The following is a 22,180-nucleotide window of genomic DNA, read 5'->3' on the forward strand; positions in this document are numbered from 1 at the left end:
AACATCGCAGGCAAGTTAAAACCGCTGCAGTGAGACGTCACCGCACACGCTGTGCGAGCGATCTGCTGCTCGAATGGCCACTCAGGCGGTATTCGTTGCCCGTTATCAGTCCGGATTCATTGGTGGAAATTCCACATTCCTTAGGCGGGGGGCGAGTTTCCCCAAAAAGGCAACCATTGTTGAGTTTCTTGCAAAGTTGGTACTGATTTTATCGACCGCGGAGGGATGATGGGCTGAGTCAACCAGCAGCCAGACATTTTATCCACGGGAATGGAAACAGACTGTTCCCTGCAGAGTGTAATTATGCATACAATTAAATGATGCGCAAAAATATCCTGAAAAATCACTGAAAGCCAAATTATGTCAGCACCAAGATCCACGTCACTTACCACTCACTCACCACTTCACTCACCACGTTACTCACCATTCACTCACCACGTCACTCGCCACTTACCACGTCACTCACCACTCACTCACCACGTCGCTTATCACTCAACACGTTACTCAACACTCACTCACCACGTCACTCACCACTCAATCACCACTCACTCACCACGTTACTCACCACTCAATCACCACTCACGATCCACGTCAGTGACCACTCACCACGTCACTTACACACCACGTCACTAATCACTCACCACGTTACTCACCACTCACCACGTTACTCACCACGTCGCTCACTTTTTGTTTGTTGCGGTTGCACCCGATTCAAGAGCCGAATGGCTCACAGGGCGATACCAAATAAATAAAACTGAAACACCACGTCACTCACTACTCACTCACCACTCACGATCCACGTCACTCACCACTCACGATCCACGTCACTCCCCACTCACCACGTCACTCACCACCCTTCACGAGCCCTGTCCGTGTCCCACGTGGACGCCCCGCGGGCTCCCTCTGGCGTGCGCGTGCCGCCTCTGCAGAGGGCGCCGAGTGTTGGATGAGCGGTGGCGCAGCGGTTAGCGCACTGCGCTTCGAAACCGACGACCCCAGTTCGACAGCAAATATCTGGATCTGTCCGGGTATTCTCCTAGGTCAACTCAACCTTAAATGAGTAAATGGTGCGGTGCCTAAACATCGGAACTGGGGAGACAAAGGCGGTCGGGAATGGTTCTGGCACCCACGGTCTGATAAGGCGATAAGGGGAATGTTTTACCTTTACACTAAACATTACAATTTGGATTACAATCGCTCGCATCTATCCACACTACAGATTACATTATCCTGCGTCGATCCACACTATGGATTACAATCGCTCGCGTCTATCAACACTACCAATTACAATCAATCGCGTTTATCCACACTACGGGTTACAATCGCTTGCGTCTATCCACACTACCGATTACAATCGCTCGCGTCTATCCACACTACCGATTACAATCGCTCGCGTCTATGCACACTATCGATTACAATCGCTCGCGTCTATCCACATTACGGTTTATAATCGCACGCGTCTATCCACATTGCGGTTTATAATCGCTCGCGTCTATCCACACTACCGATTACAATCGCTCGCGTCTATCCACATTACGGATTACAATCGCTTGCTTTGCAACATGGCGGCGCCCATCTGAGCAGTGCAAGGGTCTCCCCCACCGCCTCCACTGCTCCGCGCGTTCCGTTCGGCCGCGCTGCTGCCTCGCCTGGAGCCCGGTGGGGGCGGGGGGCCTCATGTCTCTGTGTCGCTGCGTGGGGTCGCGGCTGCTCCTGCAGGTGCCGCTGCGGCTCCGCGTCCCGGGCCCCCGCGCCGCGCTGCACGTCTCCTCGCCCCGGGGCGACTCCAGAGTCCAGCAGCTGCAGCGAATGCTGGCCAAGCACAGGTGGGGGGGGGGGGGGGCACAGGTGGGGGGGGGGGCAAGCACAGGTGGGGGGGGCACAGGTGGGGGGGGGGGCAAGCACAGGTGGGGGGGGGGGGGGCACAGGTGGGGGGGGGGCAAGCACAGGTGGGGGGGGCACAGGTGGGGGGGGGCAAGCACAGGTGGGGGGGGGGCAAGCACAGGTGGGGGGGGGCACAGATGGGGGGGGGGCACAGGTGGGGGGGGGGCAAGCACAGGTGGGGGGGGGGCAAGCACAGGTGGGGGGGGGGCAAGCACAGGTGGGGGGGGGCACAGGTGGGGGGGGCACAGGTGGGGGGGGCAAGCACAGGTGGGGGGGGGGCAAGCACAGGTGGGGGGGGCACAGGTGGGGGGGGGCACAGGTGGGGGGGGCACAGGTGGGGGGGGGCACAGGTGGGGGGGGCACAGGTGTGGGGGGGGCACAGGTGGGGGGGGGGGGGCACAGGTGGGGGGGGCAAGCACAGGTGGGGGGGAGGGGGGGCAAGCACAGGTGGGGGGGAGGGGGGGCAAGCACAGGTGGGGGGGAGGGGGGGCAAGCACAGGTGGGGGGGAGGGGGGGCAAGCACAGGTGGGGGGGAGGGGGGGCAAGCACAGGTGGGGGGAGGGGGGCAAGCACAGGTGGGGGGAGGGGGGCAAGCACAGGTGGGGGGGAGGGGGGGCAAGCACAGGTGGGGGGGAGGGGGGCAAGCACAGGTGGGGGGGAGGGGGGCAAGCACAGGTGGGGGGGAGGGGGGGCAAGCACAGGTGGGGGGGAGGGGGGGCAAGCACAGGTGGGGGGAGGGGGGGCAAGCACAGGTGGGGGGGGGCAAGCACAGGTGGGGGAGGGCAAGCACAGGTGGGGGGGGCAAGCACAGGTGGGGGGGGGGCAAGCACAGGTGGGGGGGGCAAGCACAGGTGGGGGGGGCAAGCACAGGTGGGGGGGCAAGCACAGGTGGGGGGGGGCAAGCACAGGTGGGGGGGAGGCAAGCACAGGTGGGGGGGAGGCAAGCACAGGTGGGGGGGAGGCAAGCACAGGTGGGGGGGGCAAGCACAGGTGGGGGGGAGGCAAGCACAGGTGGGGGGGCTGGCCAAGCACAGGTGGGGGGGGGGCACAGGTGGGGGGGAGGCACAGGTGGGGGGGGCAAGCACAGGTGGGGGGGGGGCAAGCACAGGTGGGGGGGGGGGGCAAGCACAGATTGGGGGTTTGGGGGCAAGCACAAGCGTGGGGGAGGGGGGCTGTCCCAGCCCCTGTCGAGCTGGTTTAGGACTGACCGTTCGATCCCGGTTGTTTTGTACTGTGAATTTCCAGAGCGTCACAGTTAGTTTCTCCCAGTCTGGTGACGGGTAGAGCGATACCTTCAATTGATCCTGATTGCGGTACCCCTGGGGTACCGAATAATACAAAATGGGCGAGGCAATTAAATATTTTATTCCTGGGACACTATTTTTTTCCAGGGGTGTACTTAACTTGGCGACTGGGGTACCAATCCATCCGAAATCAGTAATACTCCACGATGTCGAAATGCAGCGAGGACGATTGCGCTGAAACCCTGAACGCACCTAGTGGTGCATCGTGTGCGAGAGCCGGATTACTATGGTACCCCGCGGGGTACCGCCATAAGGTTCAGTTAACATTGAGTGATTTCGAAGTCTCACGTGACAGGGTTGTTTGTGTTATTGTTCTGATTTCCGTCTGCTTCGCCGTTGTATTTTGCGTTGCTTTTGCCATTATGGTAACCCAGCGCAACATGCAATTGAGACTCATTCTGGTCTCTTGATTTGTCACTTTGTTAAACAAAATAACTTTTAAACTTGAAGATCATACGTGAATGCATGCTAATTAAATGAGAAACACGCATATTACAGTCACCGCATTTAAATTAATCACGTCTCTCTGACACATTTTCCCATGCCATATTTTCAGAAAGAAGCACTGGTTTCAGTCGCGTTTTAAGCCGGTAAGTCAGCTCCAGAACCACCAGCACCGTTTCATCATTGTAAACCCGTCAAAATTATTTTTGCTGTGAACGTTATGACCACTCATTTATCTAGACACTTTAAATTTATACAGAAAAAACTCTACAAACATTTAGTGGCATAAAAAAAAACATTTTATATATTTTTTCATTATTACAACTAACTGGATTTATTACACAACTTGACCCAGTGAGGTCTTGTGAATGACTCCAGGAATGTAGTTGTGGACATTATATATTTGTGCCTGTTTCATAATTGAGCTTCTTCTTCTTCTTTAGTGCTGCCTAACGGCGTGTGCGACTTCACGATGATATTGGTCCCGGTCTAGCACGGCGTGTAGAGTTTGTGCTGTTGTTAATTCTAGCCATGTTTTGATATTACTGAGCCATGTCGTTTTTGGCCATCCTGGTCGTTTTTTCCCTTCGATTTTTCCTTCCAGGATTTGCTTTAATAGCTGGTATTTGTGGTCGTTTCGGGCAATGTGGCCTAGGTAGTAACACTTCCTGCTAATGATGGCCTTCAGCACTTGCCTGTCAGTGCCCATATCTTGCAGAACTTGTGTATTGGTGGTTTTGGCTGTCCATGGGATTTTCAGCATTCTTCAATACAGCCACATTTCGAAAGCTTCGAGCCTTTTTTAATTGAGCTAATGACTGGTAACTGTAAAGCAGGTAATTCCTTTTCTTAAAAACTGCATTCAAGTGAAGGTGGAGCAAAGGGGAGCACAGTAAGTAGTGTCAGGTTCATAGAAAAGGAGGAGGAGGGGATGGTGAGAACATCCGGTGCAAGGGGAGTCAGCAATGCAGACAGCCTGAGATCCAGCTGAGGGATTATTCTGTGGGGGCAGCAAAGGAAAAGGGGCAACCTCCTGCAGGAGAGGGTATGAGGAGGAGGGAAATAGAGAGAGATGAGATGGAAAGGGAGGCACACCCATGCCTGATCTTGAAAACAGTGAGGGCAATCTTATAGTTAAGCCATGATTGGTTTGGGAGCCAATGGAGGCATCTTTGGATTAGGGTGATACGTTTCCGGTGCAGGCATGAATTCTGACAGTCGTGTTCAGAATTGTACAGAGTGAGGAGGTGAGCGGTTTTTGGGAGCAAGAAGGAGTTTTACAGGGATGAGGAAAGGTTTCAGCAGCAGTTGAGCCATTGAAGTGGTGGTGGTGGTGGTGGACGTCGGATGTTCTGCACACGCTGAGCTCGGTGGCGAGTTCAGGGTTTGGAGTGATGCCGAGGCCTCGGTGATGATCGGCGTGTTCCGTGCGCCACGCAGGAGGTCTTCCAGGGGTCCCTGGACTCGGGCCCCAACTGGTTGGGAGGGACGTCGCTGGGGCCCCGCAAACGGGCCAGGGGCGAGGACAGCCTGCGTTCCCGCACGGTGAGCAGCCTGCTGATGCGCTACATCGTAGACCTGATGAGCACGTCCGAGGTGGGGCCCGAGGTGTGCCACCTGCCCATGGAGATCGTCAAGGTGAGCTGCCGAACAGGGCGACCGGCTACCACACTTGTGAACACCCAGCGACACTCCACGTTACTCCAATAGCTTCCAGTGTGGACCACGGGTGCCACGGTGGCGAGATGTTATCTGCCTCGCCTGGTATGGAGGAGGTTGTGAGTTTGATCCCGACCCTGACGCCTACTGTATATTTGGAGTTTGAATGGTCTCCCCGTGGTCGAGTGAATTTTCCTCCGTGTCCTCTAGTTTTTCCCTAATTTAGAAAAGCGCATTTAGAGTATTTGGCTGCTATAAATTTCCACATAAGCCACTTCGTTGAGCTATCATTTGTGGCTATGTCGCTTCTGAAAAAGAGCTATATAGCTCAGTGGGCCTTCCCTGGTAAAATAAAAATACATTGTAGTTTTTATAGTTTATGTTTCCCATGCCTTTGATGTTATTAGTGCAAGGGTCTCAATAAGTCTTTCGTATGGTTTTGCAAAAGCAACTGGCAAAATACTCTGTGTGTGGCGTCTGGTAATCGATTTAGTGGCATGCATTATTAATGCATACCCGTTGGAGGAATAGAGAGAGCCCTGTTGACATGAGGTCTCTGGCTGCGCGTTGATACAATGTCGCGTTGCGTGCTGTGAAAGCTCTTGCGTCTATCCACACTACAGATTACAATCACTCCCGTTTATCCATACAACGGATTGCAGTCACTCGCGTCAATCTATATTATGAATTACAATCGCTTGTCTATCCACGCTACGGTTTGCAATCACGTGCGTCTATCCACATCTCATATACAGGTGTTTTAGTTTCGTGGCATAACGCTGACGTCACAGTTGGGCGGATATAATCGGATGTCACAAGCTGCTCTCTGTCGCCCATTGAGACGTTCCCGTGCGCCGCCAGGTGAAGATAACCCCGGACTTCAGCGCGTGCCGCGTGTACTGGCGTGGCCTGGGCAGCACGGAGCAGGACGAGGGCACAGCGCAGACGCTGCAGCGCTACGCCAAGCGCCTGCGGTGAGTGTGCCACGCAGCGACAATGCAGCTGCAGCAGATCGTGCCCGTACTGCTGCAGCTGTATTAACCTCGAAGTTACGCTCCACATGCTTCACAGCGGACGTTAAAAATCCCGTGACGTCACTCATAAGAGTCGGCCGTTGCTCGCTGGCATCAAAGGCCAAATTTGCTCAATTCGAAGATTATGAAATTGGGATTACACATATTGTTATCTTCTATAGATTTATATAGCACCTTTGTCCAAGGTGCTTCACGATAAATTTAAAATTGTACAAAAGATGATAGTGGTTAAAATAAAGAGTGGGGTTACTAAAAGTGGGGATGTAGTTATGGTGACAGGACAGGTGGTAGTGGTTAGGGAGGGATTGAGGTAGTGCTCGTGATAGGGTATGGGTTGGGGTGGTGATAGGGGCAGTGATAGGGGTATGGGTAGGGGTATGGGTTGGGGTGGTGATAGGGGTAGTGATAGGGGTATGGGTAGGGGTATGGGTTGGGGTGGTGATAGGGGCAGTGATAGGGGTATGGGTAGGGGTATGGGTTGGGGTGGTGATAGGGGCAGTGATAGGGGTATGGGTATGGGTTGGGGTGGTGATAGGGGTAGTGATAGGGGTATGGGTAGGGGTATGGGTTGGGGTGGTGATAGGGGCAGTGATAGGGGTATGGGTAGGGGTATGGGTTGGGGTGGTGATAGGGGTAGTGATAAGGGTATGGGTAGGGGTATGGGTTGGGGTGGTGATAGGGGTAGTGATAGGGGTATGGGTAGGGGTATGGGTTGGGGTGGTGATAAGGGTAGTGATAGGGGTTGGGGTAGGCCTGGTCGTAGCTGGGGGGCAGGGGCAGGAAGTCGCAGGATAGGCAAGGGAGAACAGATGGGTTCTAAGCAAGTAACGGAAGATGATTGCTCCATGTGCTGCAGTGGGGAGTTGGTTTCAATGAAAGGGAGCGAGACTGGGCGCAGGGCGAGGGAGGCTGTTGTATATGTTGGGTATGAAAATTTGTTATGTTGTATGCGTGCGTGGGTGAATTATTATGTTGTATGTGTGGGTTATGAATATTCAGTGGAAATAATAATAATTAAATGAAATTTGGCCAAATGTGTAATTATCCGGAAATATGTTAATTTATGTAATTACGCACATTTTAATTATGCCAATTCGAGAGGTAATCGTATTAATTATGCGAGTGGGTGTAATTATGATAACGCAAGTCGTTATGATAACCAGACCCCGGTTCACCCCGTTATCGCTTTAACATTTACTGAGTATGTATTAGTGTGTTTATTAAGGTCACCAAGTTCAAATCTCAACGCAGAAGCAGATCTTATGCATAGATTTCAGGAAAGAATCACACAACCACTTCTGTATTGATCAATTTATTACTAATTCAACCTTAACTATGATATAGTATGCGAACTCTCAATCCCGGAACGTCAATACGGCATCAATACAGTATCATCAACGATTGTCTGATTTCACTTTGACAACGGCACATGGATCCCGCATAACGCGATGGTTCTTAGTGAGAGAGAGAGTCGTTAAAACATGCAAATATTATGCTAAGAAAACCTTAACGTTAATGAATGATTATACTCAATATTGTTCACGCAGTACCGCACTCCTTATTGATCATACGCAACCCTTATCACGTTGTTAACACCTTGGGTCACGGAACAGTTGAATATTCTGTAGAGGATGCGAGTACGTGCGGCGATTATGACTGAAAGATACTTGAAAGATTATACGGCGATAAAAAAAAAACACAATCAAAACAGTTATTATTCTTAAAGGCACCAATCTCAACAGATACATCGGCAGGTTATCTCAGAACGGCTCGGAGTAAGGGCCTGCGACGGTGCTCCTTTTCCGAAGATTGTTATCTTATACCAAGTTTACTAATTGGGGACCAGATCACCTGATAAGGATCCGGTGGGCCACCACTCCCCACGTGAGCGTGGCTCGGCGGAAGGAGGTGCCAAGAATCAGTTCGTATTGATGGATCTGTTGGGAATTTATGCGATTAAGAGTACAGTCCACTAAATATTAAAGATAAAAATTAAGAATACTCTTATAAACGACGGATGGCCACCACTCGGTCTCGTTGTGATGCCTTCCCAGCCACGGATGACTTATGGGTTCGAGTGTGTTTGAGTGGTAAGAGTTGTCTTGAATAGTCAGTGTTCGGAGTCGATTCTTTATGTCAAACAGACGCCTGGTGGTCGTGTGGTGAGGGGGCGGTGCGCGTCATACGTATCAGGCGCTCCCCTGTCACCGTGGTGAATTGGCTCGGATGGCTGTTGATACGCTGTCGCAGTTCGGAACCCGGTCGGTAGGTGGCGCCCACAACTCGCTCGTAGCGTGCAGCGCTGGATCGTCGCCAAGTCGCGACGCTCACCACCGGCGGCAGCGGAGATCTCCGGCGGCAGCAGAGATTGACGAGCTGAAGATGAGTCGAGCCGACCCGCTGGTCGCAGCTCGCTCCTGAGTCGACCCTCCCGGTCGAGCTCGCTCCTGGGTCGACCCGCTGGTCGCCCTCGCTCCTGAGTCGACTCTCTGGTCGCACTCCTGAGTGGACCCGCTCTGGTCGCACTCGTTCCTGAGTCGACCCTCCCGGTCGAGCTTCTGAGTGGACCCTCCCGTCGCACTCGTTCCTGAGTCGACCCTCCCGGTCGAGCTTCTGAGTGGACCCTCCCGTCGCACTCGTTCCTGAGTCGACCCTCCCGGTCGAGCTTCTGAGTGGACCCTCCCGTCGCACTGGTTCCAATGCTCAGGATCCTTTACTTTATGCCGAAAAATCCCCCTGGATCCCGCCCACAAGGCGGGGCTTCTTTTCGATTTTTGCTGTGTCAGGATCTGTCCGTAGGCAGGTGTGTCCATGTGTCTGTCCGTATGTCCGTGTGTCCTTGTGTGCATCACTGACGGTATATTCGTTGTCACACTCCCTCCATAAAACCCACGAGCAAACAATCAGATGTTACAAATTGCCTCGAAGTCGTCTCTCTGTCTGGGTGCAATATTATCTCTTGTCTGGCCTTCTTCATGACCCAAAACACAGACGTTACAAATCGTCTCATAGGCGTCTTTGTTCGTGTTGCACAACCTGGAGGGAGGGGCAACACTCTCTCCGACCCGGCGCACAAAGAAATGGTTAAAAAGTTTTAAGTTAACATTTGTCCCTTACTATTTCACAGTTATGATTCTGTATGTAACCTAAGGTCTGTCGTTTCCCATCGTGGTGCCCGACCCAAGTGTAGGTGTTTCCCCGAGCGTACACACACTCCTATCCCGCGCTGCGGGAATACAAAGACGGCCGGGATCTCCCTTTCTCTCCGACCCTGGGTTTAACATCGTTTTTTTTTTTTATTATGTATTATATTCGACCTGGTTGTGATTCATCCCGTTATCCTGGCTTTTCCATAAGTTTTACTTTGTCTTTTCATGCATATACTTATTACTATTAATTTATTTCCGATATCTTAGGTTAAGGGGTAAGTTTCTTGATCCTAGGAATTCGTATTCCTTGGTGCCTGGATGGTTATATAAGCGGAATATAGTTTACGGTGAATAGCGTTAACATTGATGTTATGTGCGATATGTATTGTGATGTCTTTAACTTAACTTGTTTGTCAGGGCTTTACTGACACGAAGTTGCATTCCATGGTCCGCAGTCTTTGCCCCACCCTATCTCTGCTCGCCGTTGTTGTTGCCTGCCGTTAATTCAAGGCCTCATTAATTTCCGTCCCTCCTGAGTAGGTGAGGGCGGCTGAACCTTGGAGTCAGTTCTGGTTTTTGTCTGCCTGCTTCTTCTTGTGTCCCCTGACCCCGGGAGTTATTATTCTACTTTATGGCCTGTCGAAGCCCCACTCGCTGTTGCTGGGCTGGTGTTGTTCCCGGCTTTTTGCTTACGTTTGCAGTTCGCCGTGCTCTTGATTTCCTTCCCTCTTCAACCTTATATTGACTATTCGCTCCTGTCTGGGTGCGATTCAATTTTGACTTAGGAAGGTTCTGATTGTCATATGCTTCGGGTCGAATTGTATAGAAAGTATTGAAGTATGGAAATAACATTTCATATTGACTTAATAATGGTGATGGTTCAGTAGGCGTAACTTGTGGCCTGGTTTAATTGGAGTGGGTGTGAATATCAATAACTTTAGCCTACCCTGTTGTTAAATTCCGACTTTAACGTTACTTTAATAGCAATACAGAATAATTGAGCTTTTTGTCTTAACTAGGCGAATGCGAACTTCTGGTGACCCCCGCAGCCTTGTTGTTCAGCTGGGTCTGCCTCCTTGAGAGATATACACCACTCTTATTCTCGTCTCACTGTGGTCATCCAACCTTCTGCTCTGGGAGTGTTATTCTTACTTTCAGGTCAAAGGCCCCCTCACGTTCAGACGTGCAGGGTTGTTTACATCAGCTCCCCCCCTGTGCACGTGTTCTAACTAGCTCGGAATCCCTGAACACACAATCAGTGATGATTCCTGGCTTTCTGTGGTTGTGATTTAGACAAAGGCGCCTCTGTTTCTTCCATTGCCTTTGAGTCGACACTGCCCTATTATTTGCCCATGTGCTGAGGTCATAGAATTCGTTTTGACTTCAGTAATATTAACATTCAGTATTGGATCAGCAAATGGGCAATGGTTCATTGATGTAGCTCGCAGCCTGGTCTCCAATTTGAGCGAGCGCGAGGATCGATAATTTAGCCTACTCTGTTGTTGAATTTCGAATTTTGACGTTACTTTAAAACCATGCAGGATGATTGGGCTTTTGCCTTAACTATGTCTGGCTGACACTCCCACTGTCTCTGCCGCCTGCACGGGTGACATGTGCCCGTTCATCCGGCCTTATCTTTCCTTGAAGCAAGGTTGCAAATTCTGCCATCCTAGCCCTCCTCCAGTTCATTACTTAACAACACCTGGTGTTTTGCAGTTTGCTGCGCTTGGTGTGTTTCAATCATTAAAAAAACAAGTAAAAAGATAATATATAAAAATCATCAAATATTATTAATCTCAATTATGGAAGAAGGGTTAGGATACAACATACCGCCCTTTTAAAAATGACCAGTGGTCAAATGGCCACGGGTTATTTTTAAAAAAAAATGTATACCCTTCTTCCATCATGAACCATCGATTGTCCTCAAGTTTTGCTGCTATTCCTTACAACGCGCGCGTACGTGTCACAACTTAACATGGTTATATTTGAATTGAGCAAAGAAAATTAAACAAGCGTTAAACATCGATATTGCGTTACATCGGTTCTGATACATCATGACTCCGACGAATATTCATTTTTGTTTTTGTTAAATCCTGGGAAACGCTAGGTAGCGGTTTCGAACGCATTTATGCGTTACCTTCCTCATGTTGCCTCGTTCACCACTTATCACTTCGATAATTCGATCACGGTTTTCGGGTTCGTTTTTGTAGTTTCCTCTCTGACTCTCTGTGTCGTGGGAGTGTGTGGTGAAAAATTGTGCTGCACATAACCAGAATTCGCGCACACGACCCACTTTGACACTTGGTTCGAGGCATTCGCTCTCTCTGCGATTACATGCACATTTGCCGAGTCAGTGTGTCGATTTAATTCTGTCCCTCGTAATGTTGCCCTCTTTGTTTTTACTAGTGTGTTGGATTTCAACACCATTCCCGGTACGTCATGGACATTCGTCTCCATTTTAGCACTCCGATCCACATAATTTTTGGTTTCCCTTGGATATTTTCCATTCAAAGGCTCATGCCTGCGCTCCTCAGGGCGTGTCCCTGCTGTCTGTTTTTGTACTGTCCGATCACGCTTCAATTCAACCCTGTCCTTGTATTCGATCCGCGCGTCATTTACGGGAGCACTGTCCACGTTTTTGCCCGCCCTGTCACTTGCAGCCTGCCTGTATTTCACATTGAGCGCCGGGTTTAACACCTCGGCGGGTGTGGCGCGTATGGGCTGCCCGCTCTCAATCACTGTGGATGGTTCATCACGTATTTGGACCGTATTCTGTGTTATTCCTCTATTCCCTCCTGGTATAGCCGGTGGAGGAATTGGTCGGAATTGGATCGATTGTGTTTGACCTCCCATCCTGCGATTCTCGTGAATGTTCGCATCCATACCTCCGCGGTATGTGTAACACCTTCCCGCTAGGTGGTTATCTTCCCATCTCTGTGCGTAATTTGAACCTTGCGTGTGTCGTGGGATGGGGTGTTGATATGGTTCTGCTCTGAACCTCTCCCTCCTACGATTCTCCTGCACCCTTGGCCCAGTGTTTTTCCCATTTGGGTGCCAAATTTTTCCTGGATTGTTACTTCGCCATCCCTGTGGGTAATCTTGACCTTGCGCATGTCGGGGCATGGGGTGTTGGTATGGTTCTATTCTGAACCTCCCCCTCCTGCGATTCTCCTGAATGTTCGGCTTTGTGCCGCTCTCATTCTCGTGCCAACCTCTCTCTGGGTTATTTTGCCATGTGTGCGTGCGTTTCTGCTGCTCTCTGCATGGTGGGACTGCTCGGTGATTTTTATTCCTCTCTGAGAGGCTGGGTTCCTCATCCCTCTCCCTGTGTTCTGGATCCGAATTATGATTCTTAGCTCTGTATAACCATGCCATGTACGCCTTGCTCTCTATGCGGCGTAAGGATGCGGTTTCTGGATTCAAAACCATTCTCACCCTTTCTGTAATCTCTGGGCTTAAGGATTCAAAAAACATAATTTTGAACATTTTATCCCCTTCGTGGTATTGATTCACATCGCCTGCGTAATACGCTCTTTTAAATTGGACGAGGTAGTCACGTGGATCTTGGTCCATGCCCTGGGTCATCGATTTTACAGCATAAAACCCCTCAGTGAGTGTCGAATATTCTCCAAACTTCCGAATCACTGCCAGGCTCAATTGTTTAAAATCATTTCTAACCTTGTGTGGTAGTGACTTTACCCATGGAATAGATTCTTTATGTAAGGTCCGTTTCAACAAACTCGCTTTTTCATCCCGTCTCCTCAGCCCTCTAATCATTGCCTCCTCTTCCACTGTCGCGATATGTGTGTGGATATCCATAGTCTTATTGTGGGGGTCAAAATCGGGAATTCTGACTAGAGCCTTGTCCATCAACTTAAGGGTTTTACTGGTGAACAGGTATTCCGAAAGTTGATTGCTGACAGCGTCATCATCAAACAAGTTATCATCAGGCAATCTGTCACTTTGGTCTGTGCTGTGTCTCTTGTGTTTAAGTGGTGTGCATTTTCTGTGTGCGCGCCCAGGGCCGTGTCGCTCGTGTTGCCATTTCCCTTCAGTTTTTGCCTCTGCCCTTAGTGTACCATGTCCTGGCGATTTTACTTTAACTTTTGTGCGATCAATCCCTGGACTCTGTCCACGTACCCAAGAGAGTGATTTGATGTTACTTCCATATTTATTCTGTGGCTCAACGTCTGTGAGTTTCGCTGGTGTCGCGAGCTTTGATTTCTCCTCCCTCTCGAGGGTGTGAGGACATTTCTCGTCGTTTATTAGAGACGATTTCTCTCCCGTTTCCTTTCCAAAATTTCCTTCATTCCACAATCCCTGTCTGTATGCCTGTGTGAGAAGGTATGAGTCCTGTCCTGCCTTCTCTGCAGTTTTTGCATCGTGTTTGCCTTCGTTACTTTTTATCCAGTCAATTAGTTTCCCCCAAGGTGTGTTCGTGTTATCGATACAGCTCCCTTCCCATATGTCTCTCTGACTGTACTGCTTTGTAACAGATTGGTCGGTACGTTTAAATACGAGCTCCCCGTATCCCATAACCCATTCAAATATTATTCTTAATCCTAGCATCTTAAGTATGGCAAGAGTTACCTTAATATTTCTTTTCAGAGTGCATATAAACAATTGTATCACAGGATGCGTCAGTTCAACTCGAGCAAATAATCTCAGCCCAGCTGTCTTTGTTATACTCTGCTACTCTGGTATTTCCCTTCAGAGCGCGTTTTGTTTGTATACCCCCGTTTACAATCACAAGGCAACGTTAGTTCACAACACTTTGATTAACACATCAGTGATTCGTTCCTGAATTCATGCACAAACTGTCTGCGAGAGATCCCGGAAGACGAGCCCCCATTATGTTGTATATGTTGGTTATGAAAATTTGTTATGTTGTATGCGTGCGTGGGTGAATTATTATGTTGTACGTGTGGGTTATGAATATTCAGTGGAAATAATAATAATTAATGAAATTTGGCCAAATGTGTAATTATCCGGAAATATGTTAATTATGTAATTACGCACATTTTAATTATGCCAATTCGAGAGGTAATCGTATTAATTATGCGAGTGGGTGTAATTATGATAACGCAAGTCGTTATGATAACCAGACCCCGGTTCACCCCGTTATCGCTTTAACATTTACTGAGTATGTATTAGTGTGTTTATTAAGGTCACCAAGTTCAAATCTCAACGCAGAAGCAGATCTTATGCATAGATTTCAGGAAAGAATCACACAACCACTTCTGTATTGATCAATTTATTACTAATTCAACCTTAACTATGATATAGTATGCGAACTCTCAATCCCGGAACGTCAATACGGCATCAATACAGTATCATCAACGATTGTCTGATTTCACTTTGACAACTGCACATGGATCCCGCATAACGCGATGGTTGTTAGTGAGAGAGAGAGTCGTTAAAACATGCAAATACTATGCTAAGAAAACCTTAACGTTAATGAATGATTATACTCAATATTGTTCACGCAGTACCGCACTCCTTATTGATCATACGCAACCCTTATCACGTTGTTAACACCTTGGGTCACGGGACAGTTGAATATTCTGTAGAGGATGCGAGTACGTGCGGCGATTATGACTGAAGGATACTTGAAAGATTATACGGTGAAAAAAAAAACACAATCAAAACAGTTACTATTCTTAAAGGCACCAATCTCAACAGATACATCGGCAGGTTATCTGACAGCAGAACGGCTCGGAGTAAGGGCCTGCGACGGTGCTCCTTTTCCGAAGATCGTTATCTTATACCAAGTTTACTAATTGGGGACCAGATCACCTGATAAGGATCCGGTGGGCCACCACTCCCCACGTGAGCGTGGCTCGGCGGAAGGAGGTGCCAAGAATCAGTTCGTATTGATGGATCTGTTGGGAATTTATGCGATTAAGAGTACAGCCCACTAAATATTAAAGATAAAAATTAAGAATACTCTTATACGACGGATGGCCACCACTCGGTCTCGTTGTGATGCCTTCCCAGCCACGGATGACTTATGGGTTCGAGTGTGTTTGAGTGGTAAGAGTTGTCTTGAATAGTCAGTGTTCGGAGTCGATTCTTTATGTCAAACAGACGCCTGGTGGTCGTGTGGTGAGGGGGCGGTGCGCGTCATACGTATCAGGCGCTCTCCTGTCACCGTGGTGAATTGGCTCGGATGGCTGTTGATACGCTGTCGCAGTTCGGAACCCGGTCGGTAGGTGGCGCCCACAACTCGCTCGTAGCGTGCAGCGTTGGATCGTCGCCAAGTCGCGACGCTCACCACCGGCGGCAGCGGAGATCTCCGGCGGCAGCAGAGATTGACGAGCTGAAGATGAGTCGAGCCGACCCACTGGTCGCAGCTCGCTCCTGAGTCGACCCTCCCGGTCGAGCTCGCTCCTGGGTCGACCCGCTGGTCGCCCTCGCTCCTGAGTCGACTCTCTGGTCGCACTCCTGAGTGGACCCGCTCTGGTCGCACTCGTTCCTGAGTCGACCCTCCCGGTCGAGCTTCTGAGTGGACCCTCCCGTCGCACTGGTTTCCAATGTTCAGGATCCGTTCCTTTATGCTGAAAAATCCCCCTGGATCCCGCCCACAAGGCGGGGCTTCCGATTTTTGCTGTGTCAGGATCTGTCCGTAGGCAGGTGTGTCCATGTGTGTGTCCGTATGTCCTTGTGTGCATCACTGACGGTATATTCCGTTGTCAACTCCCTCCATAAAACCCACGAGCAAACAACCAGATGTTACAAATTGTCTCGAAGTCGTCTCTCTGTCTGGGTGCAATTTATCTCTTGTCTGGCCTTCTTCATGAACCCAAAACACAGACGTTACAAATCGTCTCATAGGCGTCTTTGTTCGTGTTGCACAACCTGGAGGGAGGGGCAACACTCTCTCCGACCCGGCGCACAAAGAAATGGTTAAAAGTTTTAAGTTAACATTTGTCCCTTACTATTTCACAGTTATGATTCTGTATGTAACCTAAGGTCTGTCGTTTCCCATCGTGGTTCCCGACCCAAGTGTAGGTGTTTCCCCGAGCGTACACACACTCCTATCCCGCGCTGCGGGGATACAAAGACGGCCGGGATCTCCCTTTCTCTCCGACCCTGGGTTTAACATTGTTTTTTTTTTTATTATGTATTTATATTCGACCTGGTGGTGATTCATCCCGTTATCCTGGCTTTTCCATAAGTTTTACTTTTGTCTTTTCATGCATATACTTATTACTATTAATTTATTTCCGATATCTTAGGTTAAGGGGTAAGTTTCTTGATCCTAGGAATTCGTATTCCTTGGTGCCTGGATGGTTATATAAGCGGAATATAGTTTACGGTGAATAGCGTTAACATTGATGTTATGTGCGATATTATGTATTGTGATGTCTTTAACTTAACTTGTTTGTCAGGGCTTTACTGACACGAAGTTGCATTCCATAGCCCGCAGTCTTTGCCCCACCCTATCTCTGCTCGCCGTTGTTGTTGCCTGCCGTTAATTCAAGGCCTCATTAATTTCCGTCACCCCTGAGTAGGTGAGGGCGGTTGAACCTTGGAGTCAGTTCTGGTTTTTGTCTGCCTGCTTCTTCTTGTGTCCCCTGACCCCGGGAGTTATTATTCTACTTTATGGCCTGTCGAAGCCCCACTCGCTGTTGCTGGGCTGGTGTTGTTCCCGGCTTTTGCTTACGTTTGCAGTTCGCCGTGCTCTTGATTTCCTTCCCTCTTCAACCTTATATTGACTATTCGCTCCTGTCTGGGTGCGATTCAATTTTGACTTAGGAAGGTTCTGATTGTCATATGCTTCGGGTCGAATTGTATAGAAAGTATTGAAGTATGGAAATAACATTTCATATTGACTTAATAATGGTGATGGTTCAGTAGGCGTAACTTGTGGCCTGGTTTAATTGGAGTGGGTGTGAATATCGATAACTTTAGCCTACCCTGTTGTTAAATTCCGACTTTAACGTTACTTTAATAGCAATACAGAATAATTGAGCTTTTTGTCTTAACTAGGCGAATGCGAACTTCTGGTGACCCCGCAGCCTTGTTGTTCAGCTGGGTCTGCCTCCTTGAGAGATATACACCACTCTTATTCTCGTCTCACTGTGGTCATCCAACCTTCTGCTCTGGGAGTGTTATTCTTACTTTCAGGTCAAAGGCCCCCTCACGTTCAGACGTGCAGGGTTGTTTACATCAGCTCCCCCCCTGTGCACGTGTTCTAACTAGCTCGGAATCCCTGAACACACAATCAGTGATGATTCCTGGCTTTCTGTGGTTGTGATTTAGACAAAGGCGCCTCTGTTTCTTCCATTGCCTTTGAGTCGACACTGCCCTATTATTTGCCCATGTGCTGAGGTCATAGAATTCGTTTTGACTTCAGTAATATTAACATTCAGTATTGGATTAGCAAATGGGCAATGGTTCATTTATGTAGCTCGCAGCCTGGTCTCCAATTTGAGCGAGCGCGAGGATCGGTAATTTAGCCTACTCTGTTGTTGAATTTCGAATTTTGACGTTACTTTAAAACCATGCAGGATGGTTGGGCTTTTTGCCTTAACTATGTCTGGCTGACACTCCCACTGTCTCTGCCGCCTGCACGGGTGACATGTGCCCGTTCATCAGGCCTTATCTTCCCTTGAAGCAACGTTGTAAATTCTGCCATCCTAGCCCTCCTCCGGTTCATTACTTAACAACACCTGGTGTTTTGCAGTTTGCTGCGCTTGGTGTGTTTCACTCATTAAAAAACAAGTAAAAAGATAATATATAAAAATCATCAAATATTATTAATCTCAATTATGGAAGAAGGGTTAGGATACAACAAGGCACACAAAGGGACTGTGGAGACTGGGAGCATAGAGGACGGGACAGGACAGAGTACTAAGAGATGAGAGACGCGAGATAATATGGGGCAAGACCATGGAGAGATTTTTAGACTAAAAGTGAGAAATGTAAACGGGCAGCGATAGTCGACAGAGAGCCAGTGGAGTTGGACAAGGAGAGCAGAAGTGTGGGAGTAGTGGGGCGACGTTAAAAATGATCTGGGCTGAGGCATTTGAGTGAAGGCGGAGACAGGACCGCCAAGAAGAGAGTTGCCATCGTCAAGGTGAGTGAACACGAGGGAGTGAACCAGGAGATTAGCAGCAGAGAATAAGATGAGGGGACGGGTTTTTCCGAATATTGAACAGGTTGAGAGCAGCAGGTGTGGCTCGTAGCAGAGATGCGGGTGGAGAGAGAGGAGTTGGAGATGACCCTGAGGTTGCGAGCAGGAGACACGAAGAGTGAGGGAGAAGGGAGGGAATGAGATAGTAGGACAGGGTGGAGGGGAGAAGGGATGAAAATGATTTCAGTGATAGAAGGATTAATGCAGAGGAAGTGGCGTGACATCCAGGATGTGGTTAAGCAGTTGGCAATGCGGGAGGAAAGGTCAGGGGTAAAGGAGGGAAAGGAAAATAAAATCTGGGTGTCGTCGGTGAATAAGTTATCGGGTAAGATATAGAGGGAGAATAGCAAACGGCCTAGGACAGATCCTTGGGGTAGACACCAACCGTGACGGGGGAGGGGAGGGGAGGTTGAGTGGTTGAAAGCAACAGACGAAGAGCGTGAAGAGAGATAAGAGTGGAGCCAGGAGAGGGGTGTGCTGGAGATACCGTGACTCGAGAGGATGGAAGGGAGTGTGGGTTGATCGACTTCCTCAAAGGCTGAGCAAAGATCCAGGAGAATGAGGATTGAGGGGAGGCTCGAATGGGCAGTTTGTTCGATGACTCTGTACAGTGAGGATGGGCAGTTTCAGTGGAATGGTAGGGGCGGAATCCAGATTGGAGTTGAGGGTAAAGAGAATTAGATGAGATGTGGCGAGTAAGGCGGGAGTGGACGACGTTATAGAAGCTTAGGAAAGGAAGGAGTGAGATTGGCCGATAGTTGGCAGGACTTGAAGTGTCGCAAGGGTGTTTTTAGAAGGGGGTTTATGATAGCTGATAGAAATTAACACATTCCTGCGGAGGGAGCTGGTAGGAACGTTGGGTTGCTCGGTCAATGGTCAGGGTCAACGGCGGCGTGGTGTATTCCGCAAATATGCCTGACTGTGAGGGCGGGCACAAGCCGGCGTGAGTAGGTTAAACGTTGAGTTTTATAAGGGCACCACGGTGTGACCAACCCCTCCCCACCCAGCCCCACCTCTCCCACCCCCCACCCAGCAGCACCCTCTCCTCCCCACCCAGCCCCTCCCTCCCCACCCGGCCCCTCCCTCCCCACCCGGCCCTTCCCTCCCCACCCAGCCCCTCCCCACCCTCCCCTCCCCACCCAGCCCCTCCCTGCACGACGGACGGACACAATAATCCCCTGTGGGCTGGTGGAACCAGTGGGTTCCTACCAGTATCACGCCCCACATATGGCATCATTTTTTGTCAAACAGGGACAGCTGCCACCGGGGCTGGCCTTGGCAATTGTTTGAGAAGAGATGTGATGCAAGTTGCTGATAGCGTATTGAGTGCTCCGAGACGCCCTGGGCGTGAAGGAGGGCCGGACTCTTTATTAAATACAAATCATTATTACCATAAAATACGGCACGTGAGAACGGCGGCAGCAGCAGCCATGCACGTCAGTCGGCAGAGCAAGTGCTCACAAGTAAAGCACGGTTGTGCAAACAAAGCACAAGCGCAGTCTCGTGCACCGCCACACGCGTCACAGCGACGGTCAGGATGGGAGCATGAAACGCAATAGCAGCAGGCAAAACAGCAAACGACAGGTCGCATGCATCTGTGTGTCATGGTTTCGTAGGCACCTGCTCATCAGCTACCAGCTCATCGGGAATGTGCCGCCGATCGTGTTCGTGCGGGACAAGGAGTACGCGGCCGTGGCAGAGGTGGGTGTCCGCACGGGGGCCACTCTTTATTTAAACACCACAGTGAAGGCTGCGGAGGGGGGGGGGCATCCTTGGGAGTCCCCCTCTCCGTTGGCTTGTACGTGACATTCCGTGTACACCGAGCACAGGTGGTGACGTGCTGATGTGACTTTGGGTCTTTTTTGCCACGAGATTGTAGCCTTTTAACATTTATGTAATTGAAGTCATTACCACCTATCGTTGTGGACAGAGCATAGCCTCAATGCTCGTACAATAAGTTTACACGCTTACGTGGTGCCTATTATTTAATGGCAACAATACAAGGGCCGCTGCAACGCGGGCGCCAGGATGTCTCTCAAATGTGGAGCTCTGCGGACCCGTGTGGTCGTTGCTTAGCCTTACTCCCCGATCCCAGTGGAGTTGCGCGAACGCAACTGCTGTGGGTGATAAAAATCGGAGGCCGTTTTACAAAACCAGAAACATCTCGGCTGCCCCCTCCGCAGGTGGAACATTTGCTGGCGTGCATTGGTGTTCACGGCGGTGAGGAATTGGAGCTGGAGGCCCCGGTGGACCCTGTTATCGCGGGGGACCCTGCCACCGCGGGCCCCGGTGACCAAGCAGAGGCGTGGGGGCCCCCCCTCCCGGCCGACGTGTTTGGGGTGGACCGCGCCGCCATGCTGCGGCAGATCGCCGGCTACAAGAAGCGCGAGCGGCCCAGCGCCGTGGCCGAGCCCGTGGGGGACGAGTGGGACCGGCTGCAGCGGCAGCAGCTGCGGAGGCTCAAGCAGAAGATGCAGGCGAAGAAGAAGGAGAGACGCGAGGACGACGACGACGTCACGCCCGCCGCGTACCTGGCCCAGCGGCTCCAACGCGACGAGGCGATGCGCAGGCGGCAGCAGGCCGAGTGGCACAGCGACGAGCTCGAGGATGGTGACGACAGCGATTATCATGGAGTTAAAGATCGGTAGCTTCGAGACAATGGACTTGACAAATGTTCGTTTTTTATATTGAAGGATAGAATGGTGGCACTTTATGAATGTGCATTGAATGTTGTAATGCCGGCCATGTTAATGCAATTCATCGCTGTCTTCTCTTAAACATAACAAATAGGGTTTATTTACAATTTGCTTCATTACCGTGCCATATACTTAACGAGCATTATCAGCCAGCACCTTCTACATCTTAACAGAGTCGATTGGATAATTGGTCTAAATAAATGTTTTTTTATTGACCGATAGTTCAGCTTCACAGATGTCATTGTAAGCAAATAGCTTATACATAAGCACAATAGAAAAATAAACGTGCGAGGGAGTTTGTTTTCAGATTGAAAAGTAATAAGTATAACCCGTAAAAACTAAGTTTTTCACTATAAATCCTTTATATGCGTGGCGGCTAGAGTCCTCTCGTCCTCTGGCTTGAGATGCCTGCCACCTATGGGTCAGATGATTGCATTGCACCATTAAGCAATTGGTAATTAAATATATTTTTGTCCTAAAAAGTGTAAAATTTTGGAAAAAAATTTTCACGAACATTAATTGTCACGCACAACGAGTCTGGAAAATGTCAGCTCGATTGGATCATGGGAAGTGGGTTAAAAAACGGCCGAAAGATTTGCACGGTCCTAAGCAAGCAAGAGAACTTAATATAACGGATTTTAAAATGAAAAAGCATCCGTGTGCAATCACGCAGATTGTTTTTCCAAGTAAAATATGTATAAAAAGACATCCCGGAGATGCTCTTAACTTTGGCGAGTCAAGCCGCGTTCGAGTCCAAATGTAAAGGAACCGGTCACAGGGTTTCCTCGTTTAAACAAATGGAAATTATCCCAATGGTTGAACACTTTTAACGAATAAAAGATGCAAACCACCAAACAAAGTGATTATGGTG

The 22,180-nt window shown here is 49.7% G+C and overlaps 2 protein-coding genes across 3 annotated transcripts in view; one reads left to right on the forward strand and one right to left on the reverse strand.

Annotated features, from left to right (window-relative positions):
• PDCD5 (programmed cell death 5) overlaps positions 1-22,180 on the reverse strand; it is a 483,454-nt gene that overhangs the window by 410,999 nt on the left and 50,275 nt on the right. The window lies entirely within an intron of this gene.
• On the forward strand, positions 1,552-22,172 carry RBFA (ribosome binding factor A). 2 transcript variants are annotated; one of them, XM_061572149.1, is made up of 6 exons: positions 1,552-1,826; positions 3,745-3,778; positions 5,073-5,270; positions 6,153-6,265; positions 20,230-20,314; positions 20,797-22,172. In XM_061572149.1, exons 1-6 carry the CDS (start codon positions 1,678-1,680, stop codon positions 21,259-21,261), a joined length of 1,044 nt encoding a protein of 347 aa, XP_061428133.1. In that variant the 5' UTR covers positions 1,552-1,677; the 3' UTR covers positions 21,262-22,172. The 2 variants fall into 2 exon arrangements, with proteins under 2 accessions (XP_061428133.1, XP_061428135.1); XM_061572151.1 differs by having other exon boundaries at positions 5,073-5,177.

Source organism: Lethenteron reissneri, chromosome 49, assembly GCF_015708825.2.
Source record: "Lethenteron reissneri isolate LAM-NWPU_2019-01 chromosome 49, ASM1570882v1, whole genome shotgun sequence".
NCBI classification, from domain to species: domain Eukaryota; kingdom Metazoa; phylum Chordata; class Hyperoartia; order Petromyzontiformes; family Petromyzontidae; genus Lethenteron; species Lethenteron reissneri.

What these genes read in the sequence shown, in the direction of transcription:
- RBFA (XM_061572149.1), top strand. Translation starts at nt 1,678, where the DNA reads ATGTCTCTGTGTCGCTGCGTGGGGTCGCGGCTGCTCCTGCAGGTGCCG. An exon ending in CGAATGCTGGCCAAGCACAG is followed by an intron (nt 1,827 to 3,744) that starts GTGGGGGGGGGG and finishes CCATATTTTCAG; the next exon opens with AAAGAAGCACTGGTTTCAGT. An exon ending in AGTACGCGGCCGTGGCAGAG is followed by an intron (nt 20,315 to 20,796) that starts GTGGGTGTCCGC and finishes CCCCCTCCGCAG; the next exon opens with GTGGAACATTTGCTGGCGTG.